General features: G+C 45.3%; 1 protein-coding gene across 5 annotated transcripts in view; it reads right to left on the bottom strand.

Annotated features, from left to right (window-relative positions):
- Positions 1 to 2,425: 2,425 nt before the first annotated feature.
- Positions 2,426 to 25,980, bottom strand: part of KIF13B (kinesin family member 13B) — a 119,875-nt gene continuing 96,320 nt past the window's right edge. For all 5 annotated transcript variants that reach the window (XM_039697599.1, XM_039697597.1, XM_039697598.1 and 2 more), the window contains 5 exons: positions 19,969 to 20,086; positions 19,385 to 19,518; positions 10,687 to 10,749; positions 8,270 to 9,242; positions 2,426 to 5,989 (listed from right to left, as the gene is read on the bottom strand). In XM_039697599.1, coding sequence (XP_039553533.1) covers positions 5,715 to 5,989; positions 8,270 to 9,242; positions 10,687 to 10,749; positions 19,385 to 19,518; positions 19,969 to 20,086 — 1,563 coding nt within the window. In that variant the 3' untranslated portion in view covers positions 2,426 to 5,714. The remainder of the gene's footprint in view (positions 5,990 to 8,269; positions 9,243 to 10,686; positions 10,750 to 19,384; positions 19,519 to 19,968; positions 20,087 to 25,980) is intronic.

The raw sequence follows: 25,980 nt of genomic DNA on the forward strand, positions 1-25,980 counted from the left end.
CCCCATCCCTTGCCATGGGCAGGGACACCTTCCACTATCCAGGCAGGGCTGCTCCAAGCTCCATCCAATCTTGGACACTTCCAGGGATGGGAAAAAAACCACTTCTAGGGGTGACTGTTGCAACACCTGGGATGCTTAGATGAAGCCCACTCCCTCCTTCACAGCTGAAAATTGGGAATACAGAAAAGCTCCATTTGGAGATGTTTTAAAAAACACAAGAGGAATAAATCCACGCTGGAGGTCTGTGCTTTGCAAAGAAGCTGCACTTCCAGCCCTTTGTGCCTGCTTTGGTGGGAAACCAGATTGATCAGGGAAAAACCAATAATTTCTCACAGGTTGGTGTCCAAAGGTGAGCAAACCCCCCCTGGAAATGTGCTCAGCTCGTGGCAGGGCAGCTCCTCTCTCCACTCAGGGTGAAGCCCAGGGGCTGCTGCCTCCCACGGCAAAGTGTTTGAAGCCAAGTGAGGCTGACAGAAGCAGCGTTAATTTGAAGGAAAATGGGAAAAAAAAGGTGTTCTTTGTTAGTTTTGGAGGTTTTTTAAAAAATTATTTTCCTGCTCTTTTTGATGGGAGCCTTTTCAAGGCAGCTTTGGCTGCAGAACAGAACGTGGCAGCGTGGGGAAGGTGCCACAGCCACCTTCCGGGAAGAGCGAGGTTTGAACAAAGTGATGCCGCTTCAAACAGCTCCTGTGTTTCAGCCAAAGAGGGTTTTTTTTCTTTCAGAAGGTAAAACATAAAAGGGAAGTGGCTTTAAAGAAAAAAAAAAAGCTGTTTTCGTGTGCTGATTGCAAGACAGTGCTGATAAAAATATCCTTTGCTCGCTGAGTTTCAGTGGGGATGGGGGGGATCAACGCGGTGTTTGTTGCTTTAGAAAAAAGCCAAGATAAACTGAAAAACTACACAAAATAATCCCAGTCAAACCCTGCCTGTTGTTTCCAACACGAAGCTGCGTTTGGGAGAGAAATGGTGCCAAAGAGAAAGGAAATGATTTGGCTCAGGCTGGGGGTTTCAAGGACACAATGAAATGGTGACGGGGGGATCACCCCAAGGCCTTGGCAGGGCTGGCTGTGGCAGTTCCCTGAGGCACCAAGCTCCCTACAGACCAACCTGGAGCAAGGCAGAGAAATCCTTGGGATCCTCATCTCACTGTGGGTATTAGGAAACAATTCTTCCCCAAAAGGGTGGTGAGGCACTGCCACAGCTGCCCAGGGAATGCTGGAATCACATCCCTGGAGGGATTTAAAAGCCCTGTGGATGTGGCACTTGGGGACACGGGTCAGTGGTGGCCTTGGCAGTGCTGGGGAACCACTGGAATTAATTTTAGAAGCTTTTCCAACCTAAACTATTCCCATTCCAAACATTTTGATGCCACTAACTGGAACAACAAAGCACAGACGTCCCAGCTCTAAAGAAGACTTTTATTCAGGCGGCATCGCACGTATGGTACAATATTACAGTCATTTAGTATGGTACAGAAATAATTAAAAACTTTACAGCTCATTACAAAGTCTCTTTGGATTTCAGCTCATTTAAAGTACACGGAGCCCCTGCAGAGTCTGACCCTGGTAGGGTCAACACGAGCTGGGAGCGGCTCCCGGGGAACCCAACGGGATCGCGGTTTGGGAACGGTGGAGAGGGCAGAAACCAAAGATGGGTACGGGACATGGAGGAACAAGACACTTGATCGTGACCCCACTGGAGGTGTTGTGAAGTGTGACCAGCCCACGCCGTTCCTCACCCCCTCATTCCCTAAAAATCCAGGCACCCCGAGGCCGCCCAGCCCCGGGATAAGGCACTGGGAAAACGAAATGTTGTGCAAAGAACCGGAGGAACCGGCGGTGGGACAACGGGAGCATCGCCATGGACGGGGCTGGACAACACCCAGGCCCTGCTCGGGTGGGGTTCCACCACAATGAGGGGGCTCTGCCTTTGTGGGAGAGCACAGGGGTGTTGAACCTTCCACCCCAACCACAAACCCCTCTGTTCAAGGACCCGGCGGTGTCACCACACAGAATTTGCTTCTGTTCGTTTTCCTCAACTCAACAACATCACGGAACAGCAAAGGGCCAAAGCCTCGGGGTGAACAGGCTTGATTTTGGACATGGAGATCGAAACGCCTCAAGAGCTGAACCCAGCACAGGAAAAAGGTGAAAAAGGTGTGGCTTGGCTTGAGAAAACCCCAAAAAGTCCCTCTGAGCAGCCCCCCCTTGGCTGGCTTGGTGCCACAGACACCGCCATGGACAAACCCCTCTGTTCAAGGACCCGGCGGTGTCACCACACAGAATTTGCTTCTGTTCGTTTTCCTCAACTCAACAACATCACGGAACAGCAAAGGGCCAAAGCCTCGGGGTGAACAGGCTTGATTTTGGACATGGAGATCGAAACGCCTCAAGAGCTGAACCCAGCACAGGAAAAAGGTGAAAAAGGTGTGGCTTGGCTTGGCCCGGGCCCAAAAAGTCCCTCTGAGCAGCCCCCCCTTGGCTGGCTTGGTGCCACAGACACCCATGGGGAGGAGGGACCCCCAGCCCTGCAAACACAGGGGTGGGATGGAGCTTTTCCAACCCACCAACACCATTTCCCAAGAAATCTGAGACCCACCCACAATTCAGGGACACAGCCAGCAGGACTGAACCCCCGAGAGACAGCAGAGGAGATGAGACACTCGCTACAAATGACACTCTCCTGCATTAAATATTCTTCTTCCCTGTATAAAGTGCATGAAAATCTTGGAAAAATCTGCATAGCTATTCACAGACCAGCCTCAGTGCTGGGCGGTTCCAGTTAAGAGCACCTCCTCCTTTAGGCTGAGAGTAGAGCTTTTCTAATATTATCAGTAAAAAATAGATATTATTACCTCCATGATGATTTTTGCCTCTTTTCTGGTTAGTCGGCTTAGCTGGGATGAAGTGACAGATGGCTTTGAGCAGAGGAATGTGCACTCACTGTGCCAAAAATTTGAAAAAGGCCTTTAGAAAACACCTCACGTGCCCAGGAAAGCTGTGAGGGAGCAGGAGAGAATCAGGGAATCCTCCAGGAACACCCTCATGGCCAAATTTGGCTTTCTGGAGCTTGTGCTGCATCAGGGTGATTTTAGGGTGCAATGTGAAGAGAGGTTTTGTTTCCAAAGTCAGAGGAAATGGTGAAAACCAAGAGAGCTCTGAGCAAGGTCCTCCCTCCATGAAGGCACCACGGGCTCCTCCTGCCAGCGGATTCCTGGAACCATCCCAGCCCTACGGAACAGATTTGCTTCCAGGACCAGTTATCCCAGAGTATATACATCCCATAGTTATCCCAGCAGGTGTGGGCTGCTCAAGGCACCCTTCACACCCCTCTCTGTGGTTCTGCAACACAGCTGAGGGTGGGAGGAGAGGGAATCCAGCCTGGATCAGTTGGATCAGCCTCCGGCCTCGTGTCCCAGGTGTGCAAACACCAAACCACGGCCAGGGCTGGAGCCCAAACAGGCCAGAGGAGTTTAAAACCAGCAGCAGAAACAAGGAACCACCAAGCCAGCTCCTTCTGCTCCTCCCCTTCTCTCCTGCAGCCTGGACACCTTTCCCTGGGCAAATCCTGGATTCCCAGACAGCAGCACAAGAAAAAGAGGCTTCAAAAGGACTTGGAGGTTCCTCCCTTTGCATCTCCCCCAAAGGGGCCACTGAGCAAACACGGAGGAGTTTTAAAGTCCTCCCTAAATCCAAGTATCTGAAATGCTGAGACTAAAAACACACAGCTCTGGGGAGGGGCTGCTTCACACCAGCTTCTTCCGGCAGCACATCAGAACAAAGTGCAATTAAAAACACGGTCAGGGTGGAGTTCAGAGAACCAACAAGGCAGTGTAAGAGGCATCAAATTAATTAGTGGGTGGTCTTTCATTGGCAAGACTCCTCAGACCCCAGAACGAAGAGTTTCACTGTATGGGCTGTGTTCATAAAACCGGTTTTCATTTTAAAACCCGGGATTTCGGCATCAGAATTCTTTACTACCAAATTCCTCCCCCATCGTGGGTTGGATGGACAGGAGCTTCGTGCAAAGGGAAAAAGAGGGAAAACTGTACACTAAAAATATCTTTAAAAAGCTGCTCTGTACATTTTATATTAAGATTTCTTGAGGAAAATTTAGGAAACACTGAAACTACTTACACCAAGCTGGAAGGATACACAACCCCTGGCAGTTCTACGCAGGCTGCATCGGAACCCAGCCCGCTTATTTCTGCTACAGATTAGTTTCTATTTTAATTTTATTCCTTCTGCATAAATGATATTAATTACAGTAAATCAGCATAATTATCTCCTTCACTAAGCATCCCTATCTCCTTTGATACCAATGGAGCTTTCCCTTGGACCTCGGAACCAGATGTTTAAGGCACTTGGATACCCACGGGCAGCGACTGGAGAGATATTAAAGTTTAATCATTAATTTAGCATCCTAAATAGTCCCCATGTAGCTAAAACATCTATTGCTCAGGCTGTCCAATCCCCCCGTGATGACTAAACAAGATATAAACAGCTCAGGATAGAAAAATCTGTGGCTTTTCAGGATCTGACAGGAAAACAAGCGTCAGCCGATCCGTGCGTGGACACACGGACAGGGATACATCCCCTGTGCCACAGGCAGCTAAAAACCAGCCACAAATAAAATCAAGTTTTATAAAAGCCAGCCCAAACCTCCCCCTTTCCAAGAGAGAGGCTGGTTCTGGGGATTACAGAGGCACCTCCTCTTTGGACCGGCGCTTGGGATGGTGCTGGGAGAGCTCCTCTGTGCAGGGGGATGATTGTAAAGCGCAAACATTTCATCTTTTAAAAGAATAAATAAAAATAAATAGACTGGATTGATCCTGTTAGGAGGACAGAGACACCCTGCTTGGCAAAATTCTGAGCGTCTCCAAAGGCTGGGTGGGAACAGGGGAGCACTTCAGTGCTGACACCTCTGCAAAAATCCTCTTGGCCCACAGGGAGGAACCAAGGAGAAGGTTCTGCCACTCTAGGGCAAGTGAGAGAGGGGATCCTGTCATGATGAGAGCAAAGATTAAATGGATCAAAAATCAAAAATCAGACGGAGGGGCTTTCTCCCATTCCCAACAAACCAGCGGGGAAGGTCACACTGCTTTCCACAGGAGAGCGGGATAATGAGGCAGTGATCCAAACAGGCACTGTCCCAGCCACATAACCCAAGGGCTGCTGCTTCTTTAAATAAAGGGACTTTGGGGGTTCTTTATCTCCAAACAAAGTTCTACTTTCAGTTTTCTGCCTGTCTGGAATCATTCCCACCGTGCCCTTTCACGGCGGATTACACGACACTGACACAGCTCTTAGGGAATTACAGCAGAGCTGTTACTGTGGGGAGGTTCTTCAGGAACTGCCCTGCACTTCCAGGGAAGCACCGGTGCCTGGGGAGGATTTTGTGGCTGTTGGGAATCTGTGGTTTGACCAATTTTCCTCTGAAAGGAGGAAGAGAAGGAGCTCATTACACCCACCCAGCGCCGCGCGCCGGCCCCGGCTGCCGTCGGTTGTCCCCGGAGGTGTCAGGATTTGGGACAGGAAACGAAGGATCCAGCACCACGACGAGGCAAAGAATTATCATGTCAATCACCCAGAGCAGAGAGAACAAACCCTTCATTAGTGTTTGCCACCAACTGGAAGTTGGGACGGTTGCTTTCCCTTCCCGAAGCCACTGGCTCCCCCGGCCGCGTCCCAGGGTGTTTGCTGGGCTGGGATCTCTCAGTTTGCCCAGGATTTCCTGTTCTCCGCGTTCTTCTGGCTCTTCTCCAGTCTCAGCGTGGATCCTCCTTCTGCCTTGGCCAGGGCTGTGAGGGAGGCCAGGTTGGAGGCTGAGCCGGAGAAGTTCCCGCTCCTCCTGTTCTCCTGCAGCCTCAGGCCGGAGCTGCGGCGCCGCGGGCCCGGGGCCCTCCTCACCCTGCCCGGCTTCACCAGCAATCCATAGCCCGGGTTACACCTGAAATACTGCTTCCCCCCGATGGAGCCGTCGTTCTTGCCTGGGACAAGAGAATCAGGGAGTCACAGACTGGTTTGGGATGGGTTAAATCCCATCCTCATCCAACCCAGAGCCTTCCGCTGCCCCTGGGTGCTCCAAGGCCCAGCCTGGCCTTGGACACTTCAGGGATGTGGAAGCCACAGTTTCTCTGGGTAAACTGTGCCACCCTCACAGGGAAGGATATTTTCCTACAAAACTGGTTTTATTCAGTGCAAATTGTGCTATTGCATTCAGAGAAGGAGGCAAGGAAAAAGCGCTGGGAGGGAGAAAAACTGGTCCCTAAAAATACACCATGGAGGTAAAACTTCTCTGCTGAACCCCAGCAAGACTCTGAATGGGACACTCCACCTTGTCCTTCCTTCCCACCTGCTCTATAACTTCTCCAAAAGTGGTAAATAATCAGTTCCATTACCAAAGTACCAGGAAGGAAGGAAAAGCAGACATTTAAAGGAGTTTTTGGCTTTCTGAGTTGATATTTGAAGTTGAGGATTGTCACTTCTGACATGTCATAAACCCTCCACAGAACAGGAAGGATAATTTCGCTACACTGGTGCTGTTGAGATCTTTCTATTTCTCATTTTAGATAATTTAAATTTCTCAGGGAAGCTGTTCAGGGATTGCTACCATCCATAAAGGGAAGGTGGAAAAATCCAACAGCTCTTTAAATGAGAAGTCATCCCTTTGGCTTTTGGGGTGTTTGCTTTTCATTTCTACCATCAGCACTTGGGGTCCAATGTCCCCTCACGTGGCCAGGACTTGGATTTCCATGTCCCTGGAGTTCTATCCCTGTTTGCAGCGTGACAAAGACACCACTCTGTGACCACCTTCCCCAAATGAAGCTCTGGATGTGCCATGTTCCAACAAATCAGGATCTTATTCCTTGTGGAAACAGAAGAGAGGGAAAAAAAAAATCCAGCAACATCAGCAGCTGAGTCCTCAGCAGGCCAAAAATCTCCTGAGTTTTCCATGGAAGCTGCTGCTTACTGGGATGTTACAGAATCAGCACTGGAGCAGCCTGACAGAGGGAAGCTGACATTCCAAAACTGAAATGAATCTGTAAATATATATATATATATATTTTTATTTTTTTTTTAAATGAGGCACAAATGGTAGACTGAGGAACTACCACAGCTTGCAAAAGGATCGAGAGCTCCAGTTTGCCTTCCAGGATGGAAAACCCCAGAGAGTTTTCTGAAAGCAGCTGGGAAGTCACTGCCCAGTTCAGCTCTGATGAGGACCTGGTGGGGCACGGGGAGATTTGGGAGCTCTGGATCCTGGACAGGGTTCTGCTGCATGAACTGATTCACCCCCCAGCCTGGGAATGCTGCACTGGCTAAAAGGATTGGAATAAGGAGTTTTTCATGCCCTGGGGAACCCAAATTCTCTCACTGTCACTGCACCTCTCCTGGATTTTCCAGTGGCACTCCTCCAATCCTGCCTGCTCTGGAGAGGAAAGGGGTTGGGAAGCTTGGATTCCAGCAGGGATCAACTCCAGCCATCATCTTCCTCTCCTCTTGTGCTGGAGAACCCCCATTCCCACATCAAGAGCACAGCAACAGCAGCACCCTGGTTTCAAAAAAAAATCCTGGAAACCCTGAATTCTGGGTGTTCTACTGCACAGGTGAGAGTCAGGCAGGGATGACAAATGAGATGGTGAAAGAAACCTCAAATTATCTATATGACATGGTGGTCATGGGATGATTATTTGATTATTTCCTACTGCTTTTCACATATACAGGGGCGTGTATATATATATATATATATATATACACACAGAAATAGTCTTTTGCCATTTTAAAGCTTACTTTAAAATAAAATCCTCTTACCTCTTAATACCTATTAAGAGACTTTGCAACTCATTTAGCCTAAATGTCCCTTTGAGCTAAATCCCACGACTCCTGTTGTGCTTTGAACACCCTTATCCTCACAGCAGAAGCCCAGAAGAGAATCCTGTGGACACAAGGCCTGTCTCCTGCAGCTACTGCTTGGAAAAGGAATCCTGATTCCTACTTCCAGTGTAAGAAGCCAAAGAAATGACTGAAAAGGGACAGCCAGGGATCACAGAATGGTTTGGGTTGGGATCTCAAAGGGGTTGGGAATGAGAGCAGGTTTGGAAAAAGACAGCAGGAAAGACCTTTTACATTTCCCTTTTCAAAATGCCTCCTGCAATGAGCAATAAACCCCCCAGTGGGTAATAAACCCCCCAAAAAGCAGCTTTAGGATGAGCTCTGCCAGCTGGGACACGCCAGCTGCTTCCCACCTCATCCAGGGGATGTTTTACCTGAAGGCAAATCCAGCTCCACACCAACCCATGTTCCTTCCTGGAAGTCTGTGGGCCCGATGTACCTAACAGTGCCCGTCTTATTGGTGCCAACTGTGACATATTCTCCCTCTTTCAGCCACTCGGGAATTTCGTTGGCATCTTCGGAGTCAGAAATCACCTCCAGTTTTTCCTCTGCTGTCTCTGACCCGTTGTGGTTCAGTCCACGGGCGCTGGAGGTGCTCTTTTCTCCTTCCTGCTGCTCTTCTGTGCCCAGGGAACTCGTGAGGTCTGCTCCCAGCATGCTGGTAAAGGATCTCAGCTCCGATGTTTTCACCTTCTGGATTTTGAAGGGGGAGGCTGCAGCGCTGGGCTGGTCGGGATGAGCTTTGGGAAACCCCAGTTCTGAGGCCCCACTGGATGTTTCCTTTTTCCTGGCTGGTCCTTCTGACTCCACTGATTGTTTGGATATTGACTCCTTTGGAGTGGAGGTAGAGAGAAGAGGTTTTGCATCAGTGGCTGCAGAGGCATCGTTCCCCTGCTCGCTGGGACAAGGAGAAGTGCAAGACTTCCCATTCACTTCAGGGCTGTCCCTCGGCCTGGGGGGAGCACTTGGAAGGCTGAAGGTGGGGGGATTCTCCCTCTTTGTGGCCAGGGAGCTCTCAGGAGCCCTGTCCTGCACTTCAGAAGGGACCTGAGCCACTGCAGGAGCAGGGGAGTCACTCCCTGCAGGGGCTGGACCTCCCGGCTGAGCCACGGCGTCGCTTCCCGCTGCCAGGGCCTCGGAGAGGGTGGCTGTGGACACACTGTGGGAAAAATACCCACTGGAGGCTTCACTCAGGGGGCTTGGGGGTCCCTCCTGGCAGTCCTGGGGCTGGGTGTCCCCCGTGGGCTGCTGCAAAGGCACTTTGGGTGTCTTCTCCAGACTCTTGTCCACCTCAGGTGTCTGCGTCAGATTTTCCAGTGGCTGCTTTGCTGCTTCCTCTTGGTTCATCTGAAACACAGAGGGAGAGGGGCTGTGTTATCCAAAATATCTGGGCTAAAAGCACAGATCCCAGACCTCTGGCAAGCAGCAAGGCTTGGAGCTTATCTAAATCCCTGCGTAGCTGCCATCTCCAGAAGATGGAAGCTGATCCCAAGTCAGTGGGAGGATTGTCAGCTCACTCCTTCCATTAATAAGGGAAGTGTCAACCCCAAGAAATACACTCCCCAATATTTACTGAAGAATTATTTATATTACAGGAGTGGTCATTTGCTGTTTGAACAGCAGGATTTATATGGAATGGGAACCAGCTGTGATCCATAAGTCTCTCACAGTTATTTGGCTTAACTCTCTGGGTGGATAAATCATCTCCCCTGCACCTAAACTGTCACTTCTGTCCCCGTTTCCAAATGCCATTCCCACCTCAGAGCCACCAGCACCTCGCACTTCCAGAGGATGAAATTAACTGCACCTCATGAGATTAACAGCCCATTTCAGTGATGTATTTCTTGGCTGTAAAGTTTACTAAATCTGATAGATCAATATCTTTTGCCAGCACATGTACTCTAAAAGATTAGGATGTCTCTAAATCTCTTTGGGAAGGAGGGAGGGGGGAGAGTGCTAATAGGAAGGGCAGGGGGAAAAAGAGGTTGGAGAAGGGCAGATTTGAACAATTCCTGTCTCAGGTGAACATTTTTGTTTATTATTCACAATTTTGTGATTTCTCCCATCTAGTGGTTGAGTGTCCCAAACTATAGGATTTTCAGCTTATTCCCAAAATGCCTTTTCCAGTGGAAACTTAAGCAGCATTTGAAGAAAGAGGGATTTGATTGGATTACTAGAATTTCAGAACCAAAGGTTTGCTATTGCTAAGTAAAATGTAATAAAAAAAAAAGGTTTAAAAAAAAATTCCAGCAGATTAAAAACATATTGTTCACTTTCCTATGGCAAGGGTGGTGTCCATGTGGACTCAGGAGCTTTGCTCTTTCTCTGGATTTTCCCTTTGGATAACACAGAATTTTCTAAGACAATAAAAGCACAGTGGGAGGAAGCTGATGTGCTGCTCAGGAGACTGAAGTTCTGCTGCAAAGTGGGAGATCACAGGCTCTATTTTCTCTCCAGCTTAGCAAGAGTTTTTCCATGATATCACGGCAAAATGGGGAATTAAGCTCCACACTTAGAATAGCCACATCCTGCTTACAGACCCTGTCAGAGCCTAGAAATTTTCCTTTTAAAGCAGCAAACCAGCTAAATTTCAGCTAATTATCTGCTAATGCTTTCAAATATCAAAGTGTAACCAGGAATAGGAGAGGAGGTTTTACCAGGACCTAAAACACCCAGCAGAATTTCACTTTCTCACAGCGAGGCAGCAGCACAAGTGCAACAGGTTTTAAGCAGCTGAGGCTTTGGCCACCTCTGGCAGGAGAATATAAAAATTTTATCCTCATGTGCTCACCTGTTTTATCCTTGCAGTACTGGCCTCCAGACTGGCTGACTGAACCATAATTCGTGGGACAGCCTGGGGGGAGGGAAATGAAGAGAATCATTCAATGAAAGGATTAAGTATTGGCAAACTGGTAAATGTTAAAGCTTGCATTTGAAATTTTGGTCATGAAAGGATGGAAAACTAAACTTTCAGTACTTGAAATAGAGTTTGTCAAAAAAAGAGGGAAAGAGGCTTTTTACACAGGCAGAGGGGAATGGTTTTAAGCTCAAAAAGATTTAGGTTAGGTATTAGGATAGAATTGTTCCCTGTGAGGGTGGGGAGGCCCTTGCACAGATTAACCAGAGAAGCTGTGGCTGCCCCTGGATCCCTGGAAATGTTCAAAATCCACCTGGATGTGGCACTTGAGGACATGGACTGGTCCTGACCATGGGGGTGGTGCTGGACTTGAAGATCTTTGAGGCCTTTTCCAATTTTAAGGATCTATGGTTTGATCTCCAGAACTCTTTCTCCTTTTCCAGTTTCTCAATTCAGTTTGGATCTGAGCATTATTGGCTTTAACACAAAAAGGAAGGCAGGATCCTGGTTTGTGCATCCCCTTTTCCAGGAGGACATTCCCCCTGCCTGCTGGGCACTGACAATAAATGGCCCTCACTTGCTCCATATTCAGGTTTTTATGTTGCAGATTTGAAATAATCCCTCTCCTGGGACCAGAGCAGCACACTGTGACACCTGATATAAATCTGAGGTTGTGCTGCTGCCTTGGGCTGTCACACAGCAGGGGAAGGAGCCACCAGATCAGTGGAGAACCTCAGGAAAGGGAGGCATGAAGAGAAGGAGAAAAAAGCAGAAAAATCTCTTTAGCACTGTTAAATAATGCACTGCAAGGGCAGGTTCAGATCTGAGGGGCAGAGCTCCTTAAGGGAGACATTACACAATTTGGGAGCCGCCTGCTTTTATTATTTTTTTTTTCCTTCTGTACAAACACACAGGCAGTGCTCAGCTCCCAGACAAGTGATTCCCAGAACTCAGCACTGAAATCTTCCAGCTGAAGAGTGAGGAACCTTCTCCTGCATCCCTTCTAAGCCCAGTAAAGCAGGAATATGACTGATCTTACCCTCAAGAGGAATAAATGTGGGAGAGAAGAACAGCTTTTATTTATACAGAGATCATGCCAGGCATTAAAAAACCAAGGTGCTTCAAGGTAGAAAATAAAAAGGCAAAAAAATGGACAAAACCCCAGCAGGGTCACCAAATAAATTTTTTGAAGACATTAAAGCTCCAGTTCAATAAAAGGAAGCAGGAGAGGAGGGGTTTTGGCTTGTTCCTAAACCTGCTAAATGAAAATTCACTGGAACGGGGTTCAGAGCAAACTGGCTCTGTTTTGGGTGCACAGGTTTGTGCATTTTGGGATCCTCGCTGGGTCAGGACCTGGGGCTCCAGGAAGCAGATGGAACAGAATAAACCAATGAGAAACCCTGCAAAGTTTAGGTTTTATAAAATCTGTCCACAGAAATAAGCACTCAGAATTGGAATAAGGAAAAGTATTTAAAGCAGTTAAATCAGTTCCTTTGATTCTCTTTTCTCCCTTTAAAACAAATAAATAAAGTGTTTGTTTGGGTTTTTTATCTCTCCAAAACCTCCAGTCTTACAGCCTGCAAATCCACAAAAATCTAAAAATCCATTTGGCATCACACAGCAAAAGAAGGAAAACCATTAGGCTTTAATCACTCCTCATCAAGTCCCTCTCCTGAAAGGATGACAGATCTCCAAACTACAGAAACTTTGCCAAGCAAGGTTTAGCAAAACAGGGAGAAAAAAGCAATTCTGAGGGGTGGCACTTCCCAGCTTTGGTGCTGACAAGGAGCAGCTGGGCAGGAAAACCCTCAGAGGGCACCACAGCAGACCTGTGGGATGAAATGCAGAAAAATTCCTGAAAACAAAATGTTGGGACTACCTGGGAAGACACTGCTGGATGAAAAACATTTCTGCATCCAGAGCCAAATTCTATCATTAAATGTTTGCAGGCAGTGGCTGCTAAACTTGATGTATCTATTTATCCACGAGCCTTTTACAGTGATGGATTCTGGCAGAATTTCTTCAACCAAGCTGACAAAACACGGAGTGAGGGAGAACATGAAAGCTTTTCACTTGAAAGCACCTTTGATTGTCTTCTCCTAAGAGCTGCTGCTCTGTGCAGGGAGATGATGAGGATGTAAAAGCTGGACATGCCCCAGAAGAGAAGACTAAAAGGGCTCCAGGAGAGCTGGAGAGGGACTGGGGACAAGGGATGGAGGGACAGGACACAGGGAATGGCTTCAAACTAAGGAAGGGGAGATTTGGGTGGGATATTGAAGAAATTGTTCCCTGTGAGGGTGGTGAGGTCCTGAGGTTGCCCAGAGACGCTGTGGCGTATTGAAGAAATTGTTCCCTGTGAGGATGGTGAGGTCCTGAGGTTGCCCAGAGAAGCTGTGACTGTCCCTGGATCCCTGGAAGTGTCCAAGACCAGGTTGAATGATGCTAGGTTGCCCAGAGACGCTGTGGCTGTCCCTGGATCCCTGGAAGTGTCCAAGACCAGGTTGAATGATGCTTGGAGCAACCTGGGATGGTGGAAGGTGCCCCATGGCAAGGGGTGGAACTGGGTGAGCTTTAGGGTCCCAACCTTCCAACCCAAACCATTCCAGGATTCCACAGTGATTCTGTGAATCTTTGATCTTTTTTTTTGACGTTTTCTGCTCACTGAGAGGTCACTTTGCACAATCTCTGAGGTGACCAGAGGAGAGCCCAAGCTGCCACACCCGTGAGCTTGAAGAGGAAAAGCATTTGTGTGTCTCTCCCCAGTTACAGGGGCACCAACGTTAATCCTGAATGAACACTTTTTTCATCCCATATATTCCACATCTATATAATGGCCACCTCTTCAAAGAGCTCAGCAAAACACATTTGGCATTTCTGTGTCATTAACCACTTTGTGAAATGCCTCTGGCAGCAGTGACTGATGCCTTCAGAGCAAAGCCTTTGATTTCGTGTCACTTGGATGAAAATCCCTCAGCATTAACACCCAATATGCAGAAAGTTCAGTGGCATTTAGGAGGACAAATCAGGCCAGTGCAGCCAAGAACTGCCCTGTGAATGCCAGGAATGGCTTAGCCAAGGTTGATACAATCCTAAAGGGATTTTATCCCAAACTTCCACTGTTCTTTTTGCTTTCCCATCCCCAGAAAGGAAGGGCTGAGCCCAAGGAGCCTCCCACTGACACTGTTATGTCCCATCACTATTTAACAGCAGCTATTGGGAACTTCTGCAGGAGAACAGAGATTTAAATTCATTAAACAGAGATTTAAATCAGTTTGGAGCACTCAGGATAAAATATTTTCCACAAGGTGTGCATGGGAATGCAGGGAGAATTCCAAATTCCCTAGGACACAGCCCAAAAGAAAAGATTCCATTTTTAAAAGGCACACCCCTGCCCAACAATGTTCCTCTTGAAAATTATTTTAAATTTGATTGCCAAGTCATTAATGACTCAAATACAGAATCTCCCACCTTCCACAAGGAGATCTGAAATCCAGTGCAAGTTAATTTGTTGGGGTTTTTTTGGTGTTTGCTCATTTTCTTCTCTAAACACACTCTGTATTTAAATATTAACCCAAACAACCCCCTCTTATTCCACAGTCTCTAGGTGAAATGTTTCAGCCTGTAGTAAGACATCAGAATTCTCCACTTCTAGTACAATTTATACAAAATTAACCCCAGCATTTCCCATGCAGCTCAATTACTTCATTTCTAGGTCCTGGCAGATTAAAAGAGTAATTCATACCCATTTTTAAGTTAGTTTACAAAGGAATTCGAGTGGTTTGAAACTTCCAAAGCCAGTTTTCCACACTCATTCTCATCAAAAACTATTTGTATTTGAGGATGACAGGGAAAACCAAGCTCAGAAAGAAATCAAAACAGCAACAACTGAGCCACAAGGAGACACATGAGCTCTGCTGTGGAGCTCTGCTGACTGTAGCATCCAAATGATTTTTCACTTGAAACTCTAAAGAAAAAAAAAAGCCTTCAAGATGTTAAAGAAGGTTCTCTGAGGCCACATTATTTACATTTGATTAAGGAATGTCAGTTCTAGCAATTATACTGTGCACCAGGCCCATCCACGAAACTGTTATTTTTTTAATGGACTGCCAGAAAAGGGGTTTTGTCTATTGAGAAAGCCTTTCATTAACTGCATTTCATTAGTTTTTAAGATTAATTTCCACATCTGCATCAGAAGGTGGAAGGGAAAGAATTGACAGCTGCCCTCTCCATGTGGCTACACCATAAAGCAAAAATTAATTATATGGAAATTCAAAGAGTTTACAGTTTTATTTTATTTTATTTTAAATAAATCTCTGACTCAAGATCTCTCTCTCAAGCCATGTGCTAACAAAAAGACATCTGTGCATCCAAAAAGACTCTTGGATAGGAAGGTGACCAAAATCCACTCACCAAATTTGCCACAGGAATTTCCTTCTGCCACAGCGATGACAAAAACCCAGAAAATGGAATTTAATGTGTCCATTTTTAATGTCAGCACCTAGTGATGCCCTGAAATGTGATTACACAGGCAGTTCCTGGAGAGCCACGGGGTCACAGGGGAAAAGAACAGGAATTCTGCTTGGTGCACACTGGGAAAGCCTCAGCATGTGAATAAAAGAGAGGGGTTTCAATTCCTACATAATATAATTAAGCACAGACAGATGAAACTCTGCCTCTCCCTCCACCTGCATATTTTACACAAAGATTTAAAGCTTCTCCTCATCAGCAGGGGGGGTCAGAAGGGTCCAAATCTTGCACTTTGTGGTTCTTAGCTTTTTCAAGAATAGGCTGGGAAAATAAAAAGCAATTCCAGCCATCGAGAAAGGTTTAAATTGTTGGGTTTTTAATTTTTTTTATTTACAGACTACTAGCAATTAATTTAAAGGCAGCAGATAAAGGAGAAAATAGGCATTTTCTAACTTTAAAGTATATAAACAGCTTCATCAGAACCCAATCTTTTAGGTACATAAACAGCTTCATCGGAAGCCGTTCTGCGAGTTACATAAAGAATCCTATTATGCCAAATTAATTCAATCTAACTAATTAGAGAGCAGGAAGTTCTTTCAATTATTTTATGTGCTGTCTGAGAAACACACTTGAATACGAGAGCAGATTTCATTAATTGCGGTTCATTATTCTCCAGATTAGTTACTAAACTTGCAGCAGAAGGTCAAAGACAGCAATTTTGTTCACTGCCACCACCTTGACTGGGATGGCTCTGCCTTTTTTTTGTTGTTTTTGAAGCACAAGCAAGCACTCCAAACAAGGGGAGATCACTTTGTAAAGGTAATTTTGTGTGGGCTCGCCCACTTCAATGTTGATGCTGCTCCAAGTAATGGGCAGGACTGAAATAAAAAGCTGCTGAAATAATTTTAAAAGTGCATTTTTATAATTACTGATCAGGACTGATCTCCTTTTCTACCAGCCCAGGGTCAGAGATTTGGTACCACACCCACTTGGAGCAGTCATGGTGAACTTAACTTCAGCTCCAAACCTGGGAAAAGGTTCAGTCCTGCTCCTTTGAAATTTGCTTTTCATGGAATCATGGAATATCCTCAGCTGGCAGGGACCCACAAGGATCACTCAGTGCAACCCCTGTCCCTGCACAGAGACCCCAACAATCCCACCCTGAGAGCATTGTCCAAACCCTGCTGGAGCTCTGGCAGCCTTGGGAATGTCACCATTCCCTGGGGAGCTGTTCCAGTGCCCGACACCCTCTGGGGGAAGAACCATTTCCCAAAATCCAACCTGAATCTCCCCATAGCTCAGCTCCCAGCCCAGGAAAGGATGATTCAGATCCTTCCATCCCCTTTGTCGTTTCTATTCCTGAACTCTGCTCTCCCAAATTGTTGTTTACAGCAACAAAGCTCCAGCAGTTCCCAGTTAAGGGTCAGATTCCTTTGCAATTAAAGCCAAAAAAGTCCTTTAGGCTCTGCCTCTCCCTTAGAGGTTTTTAGTTTACTAAAAACACTTCTCCCACCTTGCATGTTCATTTATGTCCCCTGCCCCTGTGCACTGAAATTTCCTTCTCCCACAGCCCTAGAGGTGCTGTTCTGTATTCCCTGAAGCTCAAAAAGATCTCAGAAAAGTTACCAGAGATAAATTTTGGTGTCCCCTCCGTGGCACAGTTTCCCCAGCTCCACAGGAGCTCCTGGCTGCCTGCCTGGAGTGACCCCCCGAGCCCCCTGTGTCCCTCAGCCATCCATCACCACCCCCAGCTCAACTCCTCTGCCCACATTTGCATCCTCAGGCAGTTAGAAAGAAGCAGCACTGGAGATTATGAGATGGGATGGGATATTGATGATCTTCAAAAGCCAGATTCGCTGCAAAGGCACCTCTTGATTTGTGTGCTGCACAGAAGAAGCTGGAGCTGCGTTAGAAAGCAGCACTGGAGATTATGGGATGGGATGGGATGGGATGGGATGGGATATTGATGATCTTCAAAAGCCAGACTTGCTGCAAAGGCACCTCTTGATTTTTGTGCTGCACAGAAGAAGCTGGAGCTGATTCTGGGGCAATTCCTTCTGGGTTTTTTTATTTTTTTTTGTTTTGTTTTGTTTTTTTGTTGTTTTTTTTTTTCCTCCCTTCTGTGCATCTTTCCTTAGGATTAGGAAAAGGTTTTCTCCCCAGAGGCTGCTGGGGCACTGGAAGAGCTCCCCATGGAATGGTGACATTCCCAACGCTGTCAAAGCTCCAGGAATGTTTGGACAATGCTCTCAGGGACAGGGTGGGATTGTTGGGGTGTCTGTGCAGGGCCAGGGGCTGGATCAATGACCTCTGTGGATCTCTCCACCTCAGGATATTCCACAATTCCCTGGGATTGCTGACAGCAGTGAAGAAGCCCCATTTCCCTATGGATGGAGCTGCAAGGAATTTGTAAAACCCCTCAAACCAGGGAGGTGCATTTGCAATAAAGCTGATTTGTCCCATTGCAAAACCTGAAAGTAGAGAAAAATTCTAACATTTCATGACATGACACAGATCCACTGGTTGTGGAAACCCTGGGCTGCTCTCCACTGCAAGCACTGAAGCATCATCTACTCCTCTTATTTTTTTTAAAAACAAAACATTAATAGCATTTCCTCTCCTATTAAAAATCACTGAGATCATGACCTGGCTGACTTTCCATAGTAATCCATACCATAAACTAAAATCTCATTGAGGAGATGTCTCTGTAGTTTAAAACTTGATTTCTAGACAAATCATCCAGGACTGATCTTGAACAGGAAAGGAGTGGGAACAGGTGGTTAGACTAGAGGCAGGAAATTAGGCCTCGTTCCTCCTCTCAGCTCTCACTGATTCACTGAGGATTCAAGAAGGTGTGAAAGGCTCTCACTGCAATTGTAAGAGCACCTATTTGCATCTTTCCATACCCAAATACCTTTAAAGAAAGTCACCACCTTCATTTTAATTCTCTGCAGTTCATAGATGAGGGGGTTTGTACAATTCCAGCCTCAGCACCAAGCAAAAGGCAAGATTAAAATGTAAAATGAATCCCCAATCAAGCTAAGAATATTTTAAAACTGCCTCGCTCTTATTTGTGCTACATGAAATTTCTTTTAAAAATATTTAAGTGTTAGTAGATTTATTTTTGCTTTATCTATTTAATATTTTACTGTATTTCTATTATGCTAAAACAAGTTCCTTACTCCTGGGATGTTCTTGTGACAGAAAGTTTAGTGGTAGCAAACAAAAGACCTGGATTCAACCACCAAAAAAAAAGAGTTGTTCAGAGATTTTAGGGTTTGTTTGGAGGAAGATATTCTTTAAAATGTTTGCCTGTATGGCAAGAGGTGAAGAAAAGTCTGAGTTAGTAAGTGATGAGCTTCCAGAACTCCAGGCAAAGGAAGAGGGTGAGAGCAGAGCCAGCATGGACAGAAGGGAATCCCAAAAACTTTCACACGAGATCTGGCTCCAGATTCATCTTCAAAACAGTTTGTTAAACCTTCAACATTTACTCCAGAGGGAAATATTCCTTTATAAATAAATATTCCTCACAAATAAAGGAGATTACACGATTTATAATGGGATTCTCTATTTCATTTGGTGTTTTTTTAAAAGACAGAAATGGTTTTTTTTTCAGTCAGTTTGACTGTGCATCAACTTGTGCTCAAGGAGGCACATCTGGAGCAGATGGGAGCTTTGCAGCACAACTTCCAAAAGGAAAAAAAGGAAATCAAATGCTTCCCTGAAGTGTGGAGTAGCTAAGAATGAACAAAAGCAACTGCCCCAAGTACACAGGGAAAGATGGTAAAAGGTGACACGAGCTGGGTGAGGAGTGAGAATATGAAATAAGGAATTAAAAATAGAATTACATTTTCCTCCTGGCAATACACAAACAACACTAAGTGCCCTTCATAAATTTTACCATTGTTGCTGCGAGTGGGAGGCCCATAAATCACCCTGGGAGTGGAGCTGGCACTTGTAAAAAGCCAAGTGTGGGCTGAGTGGGTGTCAATAAGTTCCAGCAGCTCCACTATCCCTGCACAGGATGGAGGGGAAATGGATCACGAGGCTTTGCTGTGCCTAAAAGCTTGGTTTGCTCTGCAACAACTTTTATAAAACAGCTCTCTGCCAGCAAGCCCAGCAGCACTCACCAATATTGGATTCTGTGGGTGATTTAATGCCTTACCTGCTGTGCAAGGGGAGAGCTCTGCCTGCCCTTTTTCTCATCTCTCACAGGGAACAGGGACTTCAGCAGCTTTGGCATCTGAGGCACCAAGGACTTGACAGGATTCAGGTAGGAAGCAGCCAGGCTACCAATACCTGTTGGAAAAACAAAATATTCACACATGAAAAGAATTATTATTTGGAGAAAGGGGGAAAAAAAAACCCCAAAGCTGACCCAAAACCCTCTATAAAATTTTTTTTTAAAATCTTCTTTTTAGTCTAAGATGATTTCTGTGGTCAAAGAATTAGCCAAGGGAAAGCACTCTCTGACTTTTGGTGACACTCAGGAGCTGCAGTGACTTCATCCCACATTTATGAAGTTCCCTGAGCTGAAGAAGAGCCCTAACTGGATCAGGGGAGTTTTCTGAATTTAAGAAGAGCCCTAACTGGATCAGGGGAGTTTGGTGAGCTGAAGCAGAGCCTTATTTAGATTAGAAGAGTTTTGTGAGCTGAAGAAGAGCCCTGCCTTGATCAGGGGAGTTTTCTGAGTTTAAGAAGAGCCTTACCTGGATCAGGGCAGTTGTCTGATTTTAAGAAGAGCCTTACCTGCATCAGGGGAGTGGTTCTGCTGCCCAGAGCCTGGCAGGGAGGTCCGAGATGGACTAATGCCTCTAGTGGAGTTTGTGGCACCTTGGGACACATCTTGCTGACTCTCCCATCGACCCTAAAGGGGAAAAAAAAGTGTTTTTCCAAGTTAGCACAACAGCAGGAGCACAGCAACCCTGACACACCCTGCACAGCCCCTCTGCCAAGCTCAGAGTGCCAGAGCTGAGGAAAGACCCTTCCCCAGAGGTGCTTTTAGCTGCAAAGATGAGCACCCTCAGCATAAAGGCACAGAAAAAGTTTATTTCCAGACCTCATAGCTGTAATATTTCACTCACTTGTGCTGCTGTGTTTTGGAAGCTGAGTAGGTTACAACCAGGTGGAAATAACATGGTGCTGTCTGCCCAAAATTCCTGAATATTTTGTGTATCTACTCAGGACTAGAGGAAGCAGTGCCAGGAAAAAGGGTGAGGGCAGAGCTTTAAACAAGACAAGAAATACAAGACCTAAAGGCTGGATGTTTGTGCCTGGAGTCAGAGAAAGGAGGAGATCAAGAGGAAGCAACTGTGGCACTGCAAAGTTTTCTGGGAAAGAGAAAGTTGGAATATCTAAGCTGTGGATAGCAGGAGACACAAAAAACATTAGGACAGGTGAGGGTTTTGAAGAAACAAGATTATTTTCAGCCCTACAAGAGCTTGATGCAGATGAGGAAGAAACAGTGACAGAGAAAAGAGCAGCTCCTTTGCCTTCCCAAGATGCCAGGGTTCTCTGGTTGGGTTTTCCCATGGATCCCACACACCATTCTGCACACCAGAGATGATTTTTCTTGTTTTTACAAGAAAAAAAATGTGGTTTTGGAACTTTCCTCTCAAACTCACAGCCAGAAACTGGCCCACTGACAAAGCCTCTTGGCTAACAGAGAGAAACCCCAGGCCACTGTTTCACATCAGCATGTGAGTGTCAAGAATTTGTGTGTCCAAACCCATTTTTTATTAATTCTCTCATCTTGCTAGGCAAAATAATTTATAAATTTGTCTGCAATGATTACTCCAAGTGACTGGTCAGGGTGTGGCTCTGCTGGAAGTTTCATGGTTTTGGTTCACCAAACTGAATGTGCAGAGCTGGAAGGGAAACCAAAATTCCATGGGGTTGTCCTGAAAATGTCTGAGGGAGGCACACATGCAAAATCAAACTGCCAAGGCAGCTCCTTCTCATTTACCTCATTTACAGGAGACCTGAAGGCATCTCAACACTCATTTATGAGCCTATGGGTCAAAAAAGTCCAGACTTCAAGAAGTCTCAGGGTCTTGTGGGAAAGTGTTGTCCTGTTCTGGTGGCAAAACGTTCTCAGGATGAGCTTGCAGAGGTTCACCTTTCCACAACCAGAGGTTGCAAGGACAGGACGGTGCAGCCAAAAAAATCCTGAAGTCTAATCCCTGATAAAAACTGAAGTCTAATCCCGTTTATTTTTTTGGTGAAGAGTTTTGCTATGGTGGGTGCAAAATCTAGATTTTATTGTACACTTGAATTTTGCTTGTGTTTCCAAAGACGTAACAGGAAGAGAAATACTTTCACAGTAAAAAGGTGCAGGAGTTACAAGGGATGGAAGGACCTGCTGCATCCTAGACCTCAAGTTTAGTGTGTTTTTTCCTGCAGGAAGAGGGGGGAAATTTGCTTTTTCAAGAAGCTCCCCACTGCTGGATGCAAGGAATTAATCTGACCTTGAACATAAAAATAATGACAGGCAGCCAAACTAATCTTAACTGCAACTTGAAGTCATGAATGTTTCACAAATAATAAATAAGCCAGGATAGGAGGAATAGATTTCTCCACTGGGTTGAAGGTCACAGTGAGCAGCCCAGGGCAAGAATCATTTCCATTTGGATCTATAAGTCAGTCCCAGGGAAGCTGCTCCTGCTCTGAATAGCAAATAACCTCACTTGGGCAGAGCAGGACCTGTCCTCAGCCCTCCTGCTCCAGGTACAGCCAGTACAGACAAATTTGGGATAACTGATGGGTGTCTGAGGTCACTGAGGCATCCTGGAAGTGAAGCTGGTGGAGGCCAGGCTGGCAGCAGCAGGGGTTTGTTTGCCTGCTGGTTTTGAGGACTTTGGTGTTTAAGCCCTTCTTGGCAGCTTCCTGCTCTGCCCATGACTTTAAGCAGCATCATCTTTGACCTGCAACTCATTTATGTCTTACACACGTCCAAGAGTCACGTTTGAGGCTGGAAAATTCCAAAAAGTGGTTCTATGAAACCATCTTTCCTATTCCTCATCCCCAAATATGTTTTTTTGGTTTTTTTTTTTGCTTTCATGCTCCTATTAGTGCAGATTTCTCTCAGGTGGCCTTATCATGTGCAGAGATTAATAAAAAGTAGAAGACTCAAATCAAATAGCAGAAGACTCAGAATTATCTTGAAATACTGGTTTTGTAGCCTCCTGGCCTAGTCTGCCATCAGCCTGGTCAATGTTGGCACTGGATTAGGAAAAAGAGCTATGGAAGAGTGAAAAGCTTCATTTTTGGAGAATATAAAGCTTGATTAGTGATCCTTTTGGATCTTGGGATAGTGATCCACTTAAAGACAAATGGATCAAGGTGCCACATCTTGAGCCAAGCCCAAGTGCTTCTGGAGGCCACAGAAAAAGAAGAAAAGAAAGAATATTAAACACTCAAGAGTATTGTAGCTTACCAGAACAAGGACTCAGTGCAGGTAAAGAGCAACTAAATAATTTTCTGAGTCATGATGTGTTGAGTCAGAAGTGCCCTTCACTGACTGTTCCAAGAGTAAAATGGTTTCAAGCAATATTTTGACTTTCTAGCCCTGTTTGGGGAATGCTGAAAAACTGGAGTAGGTAAGAACCAGCAGAACGCTTTCAGAATATTCATCCTGCACAGAAAGAATGGCAGCATTTGGTGACTTCTTCTGTAGGAAAAGGCTTTTTTTGGTAGGATCTTTCAGAAATTTTGCTTCAGCCTTGATACTATAGAGGACTACATTTTCTAAATAATTTTAAGTATTTTGCCAGGAGAAATAAAATGAAAGTCCTGAGAACAGGAATGGGAAAAGGATTTGTGTGGTTGTTTACTTAAGGCATGTTGGGTTTTTGAATTACACTTGCTTTGGAGAGAGTGCAGAGATCAGAGTTTTAGCCTGAAGGTCAGATTTGGGACCCCCAACTCTGAGATGACAACAAACCATCAAAATTAGGTTAATAACGGGTGGAGAAACATTTAAAAAAGGAAATACTGGAGACAACTGGAAGTGTCAAGTACTCTGCAGAGGGAAAAGGTAATTAATGAATGATTTTACTAAGCTGGATTGAAAGATAACCCATGTCAATCTCACTAAAATAAAAATAATTATTAACTATGTTAACTTGATGAAGTTCCCAAGTTTCCCATCTGGATGTCATCCAGCACTCTCCTGTGTAGCTTTGTGCATGCACCACTACAAGTTTTAAGTTTATTCTTCTTATTATTATTTAAGTGCTGTGAATCTTTTCTCTCTCAAGAAGGGGGGTGAGAGAAAGAGAGGAAGCTGATAAATCATTTGCCCAGAGGAGTCATCATTTCATGAATATATTTGCTCTCTGCCAAGTGACCAAACAGAGGTCAAGTGATTTAATTTAACAAATCCAAGTAGCCACCAGAAGAATGCACGTTCCTTGATGTGTTTTAATGCAGAGCTGTTTATAAAGTGGTTTATTTTTATAAAACCTTCTCCTTCTTCTCCTCTGCCTTCCCTTCTTGCACACATCCTCCATGAAAAACCCCAGGGGATTTATTTCATGCACAAAACCTTTAGGGCAGGTAGGGATGATCACTACCTAAGTCATCTGAGGCTTTACCTGACAAATCTTTCCTTGAAGTTGACAGACCATTAAAATGCAGCCACTGGGTAAGAGAAATGAATAATTCTTGTGTTTTATTATTTCAGCAGTTCAGAAAAGGCTTAGGAAAAGGTGACCATGGAGCACTGGAACACAAGCAAACAGCTGGGACAAAAGGCACTTGTTCTCATGAACGGCAGGATTATTCAAGTTCAATCTACACGGTATCAATTTGATGAAAAAAACTCTGGTTCTCAGACAAACCTGAAGATTTAATGGCACCACCTTGCCTCACTTGGATTTTGAGCTATAAATACTGGGTCTTTGGGAAAGGAAGGACAACTGTCCAAGACAAAATTGTTCTTTCCAGAGGTGTTTTAAGAGCAACTCGTGATATTTTTCATCAATATGTAATTTACTGTGATCTGTAAAACACCTCAGAGGTGCCTTCCATTCATTGTGCCTCTGATTCATCCAGTTTAGTCAACTCAGTTTTTAAAAATTCAGCGTCCAACTGAAATAAATTAAATTAAATTTCCAACAAAAGCCCCCTTGAACATGAAAATCCCCCCCCCGTATTTGATATCAAGACTAAGACACTCAATACCCCTGCATCACTTGATGTGCAAGGAGAAATCAAAATCATCTCAGTCTTCCCCTCTCTAACCACATCTGCAGTGGTAACAGGAGTAAAAATTGCCTTTTTCTCATTTAAGCAAGCAGACAGGACCTAGAGGTGAGGCCACGTGCAGGAAGTCCGTGAATCTCTTCTGAAGTAAATTCAGAAATTAAAAATTCCCAGTGGCGACTTAAATATTTCCCAGGAATGCACAGCTCAGTTGGACTCATCCTGCTCCCTGCAATCTCTCTGTGCTCTCAGCACACTGGGATACTCTTTAAGGTGTTTTTTTCCCCCTAAATGTTCCAATCCCACACCTCTGCTCCAGTCCTGGAGAAGGACTTTTCCAAGATGTGATCACCCATCCATGTTTTTACTACCAAAGTCTGCAAGATGAATCCATGCCTTAATTCTTGAAATTCCTGAGCTGCCTGTTGTAGTTGCATTGATACCATCTTTAATTCTTATTTCAACTCATAGAATATTCTTGTTTAATAATTTTTTTTTTCCTTAAAGGAGAATGAGCCCTGGCTTTTCTGAGTGATGCAGAATGGAGCAAATCCCAAATTTTACCAGCATGGATGGTGCCTGACATAGAAGAATGAGACTCAGGAACTCTTTCCACAAAGCTAAAAATCCATGGTAACATAGTAAAAAATGGTAAAAAAGGCACCAGGTATGCAAGGAACAACAATTCGAGAGAGAAATAAAGAAATGGAATAAAAGTTAAGGAAAGGAATATTCTGGGATGTGCAAAGGGCTTCCATCCATATTCTGCACCCAGTTCAGGTGTTTTTAGTGTCCTGTGACTGCTTTTTCCTGTGATACATTAAGTCACTTGTTTGGGATTGGCTTATTATAATAAACACCACCCAATTCCTGGTAAAATGACAATAAAATAACAATCCATGACTGCTGGAGAAGACTTCTTTGCCACCAAATTTCTCACCAAGGGACAAAGACATCCAGCTTAACCAAAACTCTGCCTGTCAAGCTCCTCTCAGGTCCTTTATGCTGAACTGGACAGGACTGATCTCACCAGTGAGCTCTGTGGTGTCTGTGTGCTACAGGGACATTTAGGGATCTGTTAAATATTTGATTTGGGTTACAAAAGCTTTTGATCATCTTCTTATTGAAACTGGATCATTACATGACAGAACAGTTTGGGTTGGGAGGGTTTAAAGATCACCTAATGCCTGGGCAGGGACACTTCCACTAACTGGAACCAGAGATCCCTTCAAAAGCAGGAATTCCCAGCTGGGGAGGTCCCATCTCCATGTCCTGAGGAACAAGTGCCTTGGGTTGAAGCTCACTGCAAGCAAGGGGAGCAGCTCCACCACCTCAGCTCCACATTCCTGCAGCACAGAGTCTCTGTCAGCCACTACAGCCACGGCCAAGAGCTGCAAAACCTCATGCAAACCACTGCCAACAATTCCAGTTAACCAAAGCTTGGGAAAAGGGGTCATTCCTCTGAGAGCACTAACACAAAACTAAGGGAAAGCATGTTTTCCATTGGGCCAGTTATTATTTTAAAGTCATTTGTTCACAGAAATCAGGAGTTGCTCA

This window comes from Passer montanus, unplaced genomic scaffold, assembly GCF_014805655.1.
Source record: "Passer montanus isolate IOZ18808 unplaced genomic scaffold, ASM1480565v1 scaffold119, whole genome shotgun sequence".
NCBI lineage: Eukaryota > Metazoa > Chordata > Aves > Passeriformes > Passeridae > Passer > Passer montanus.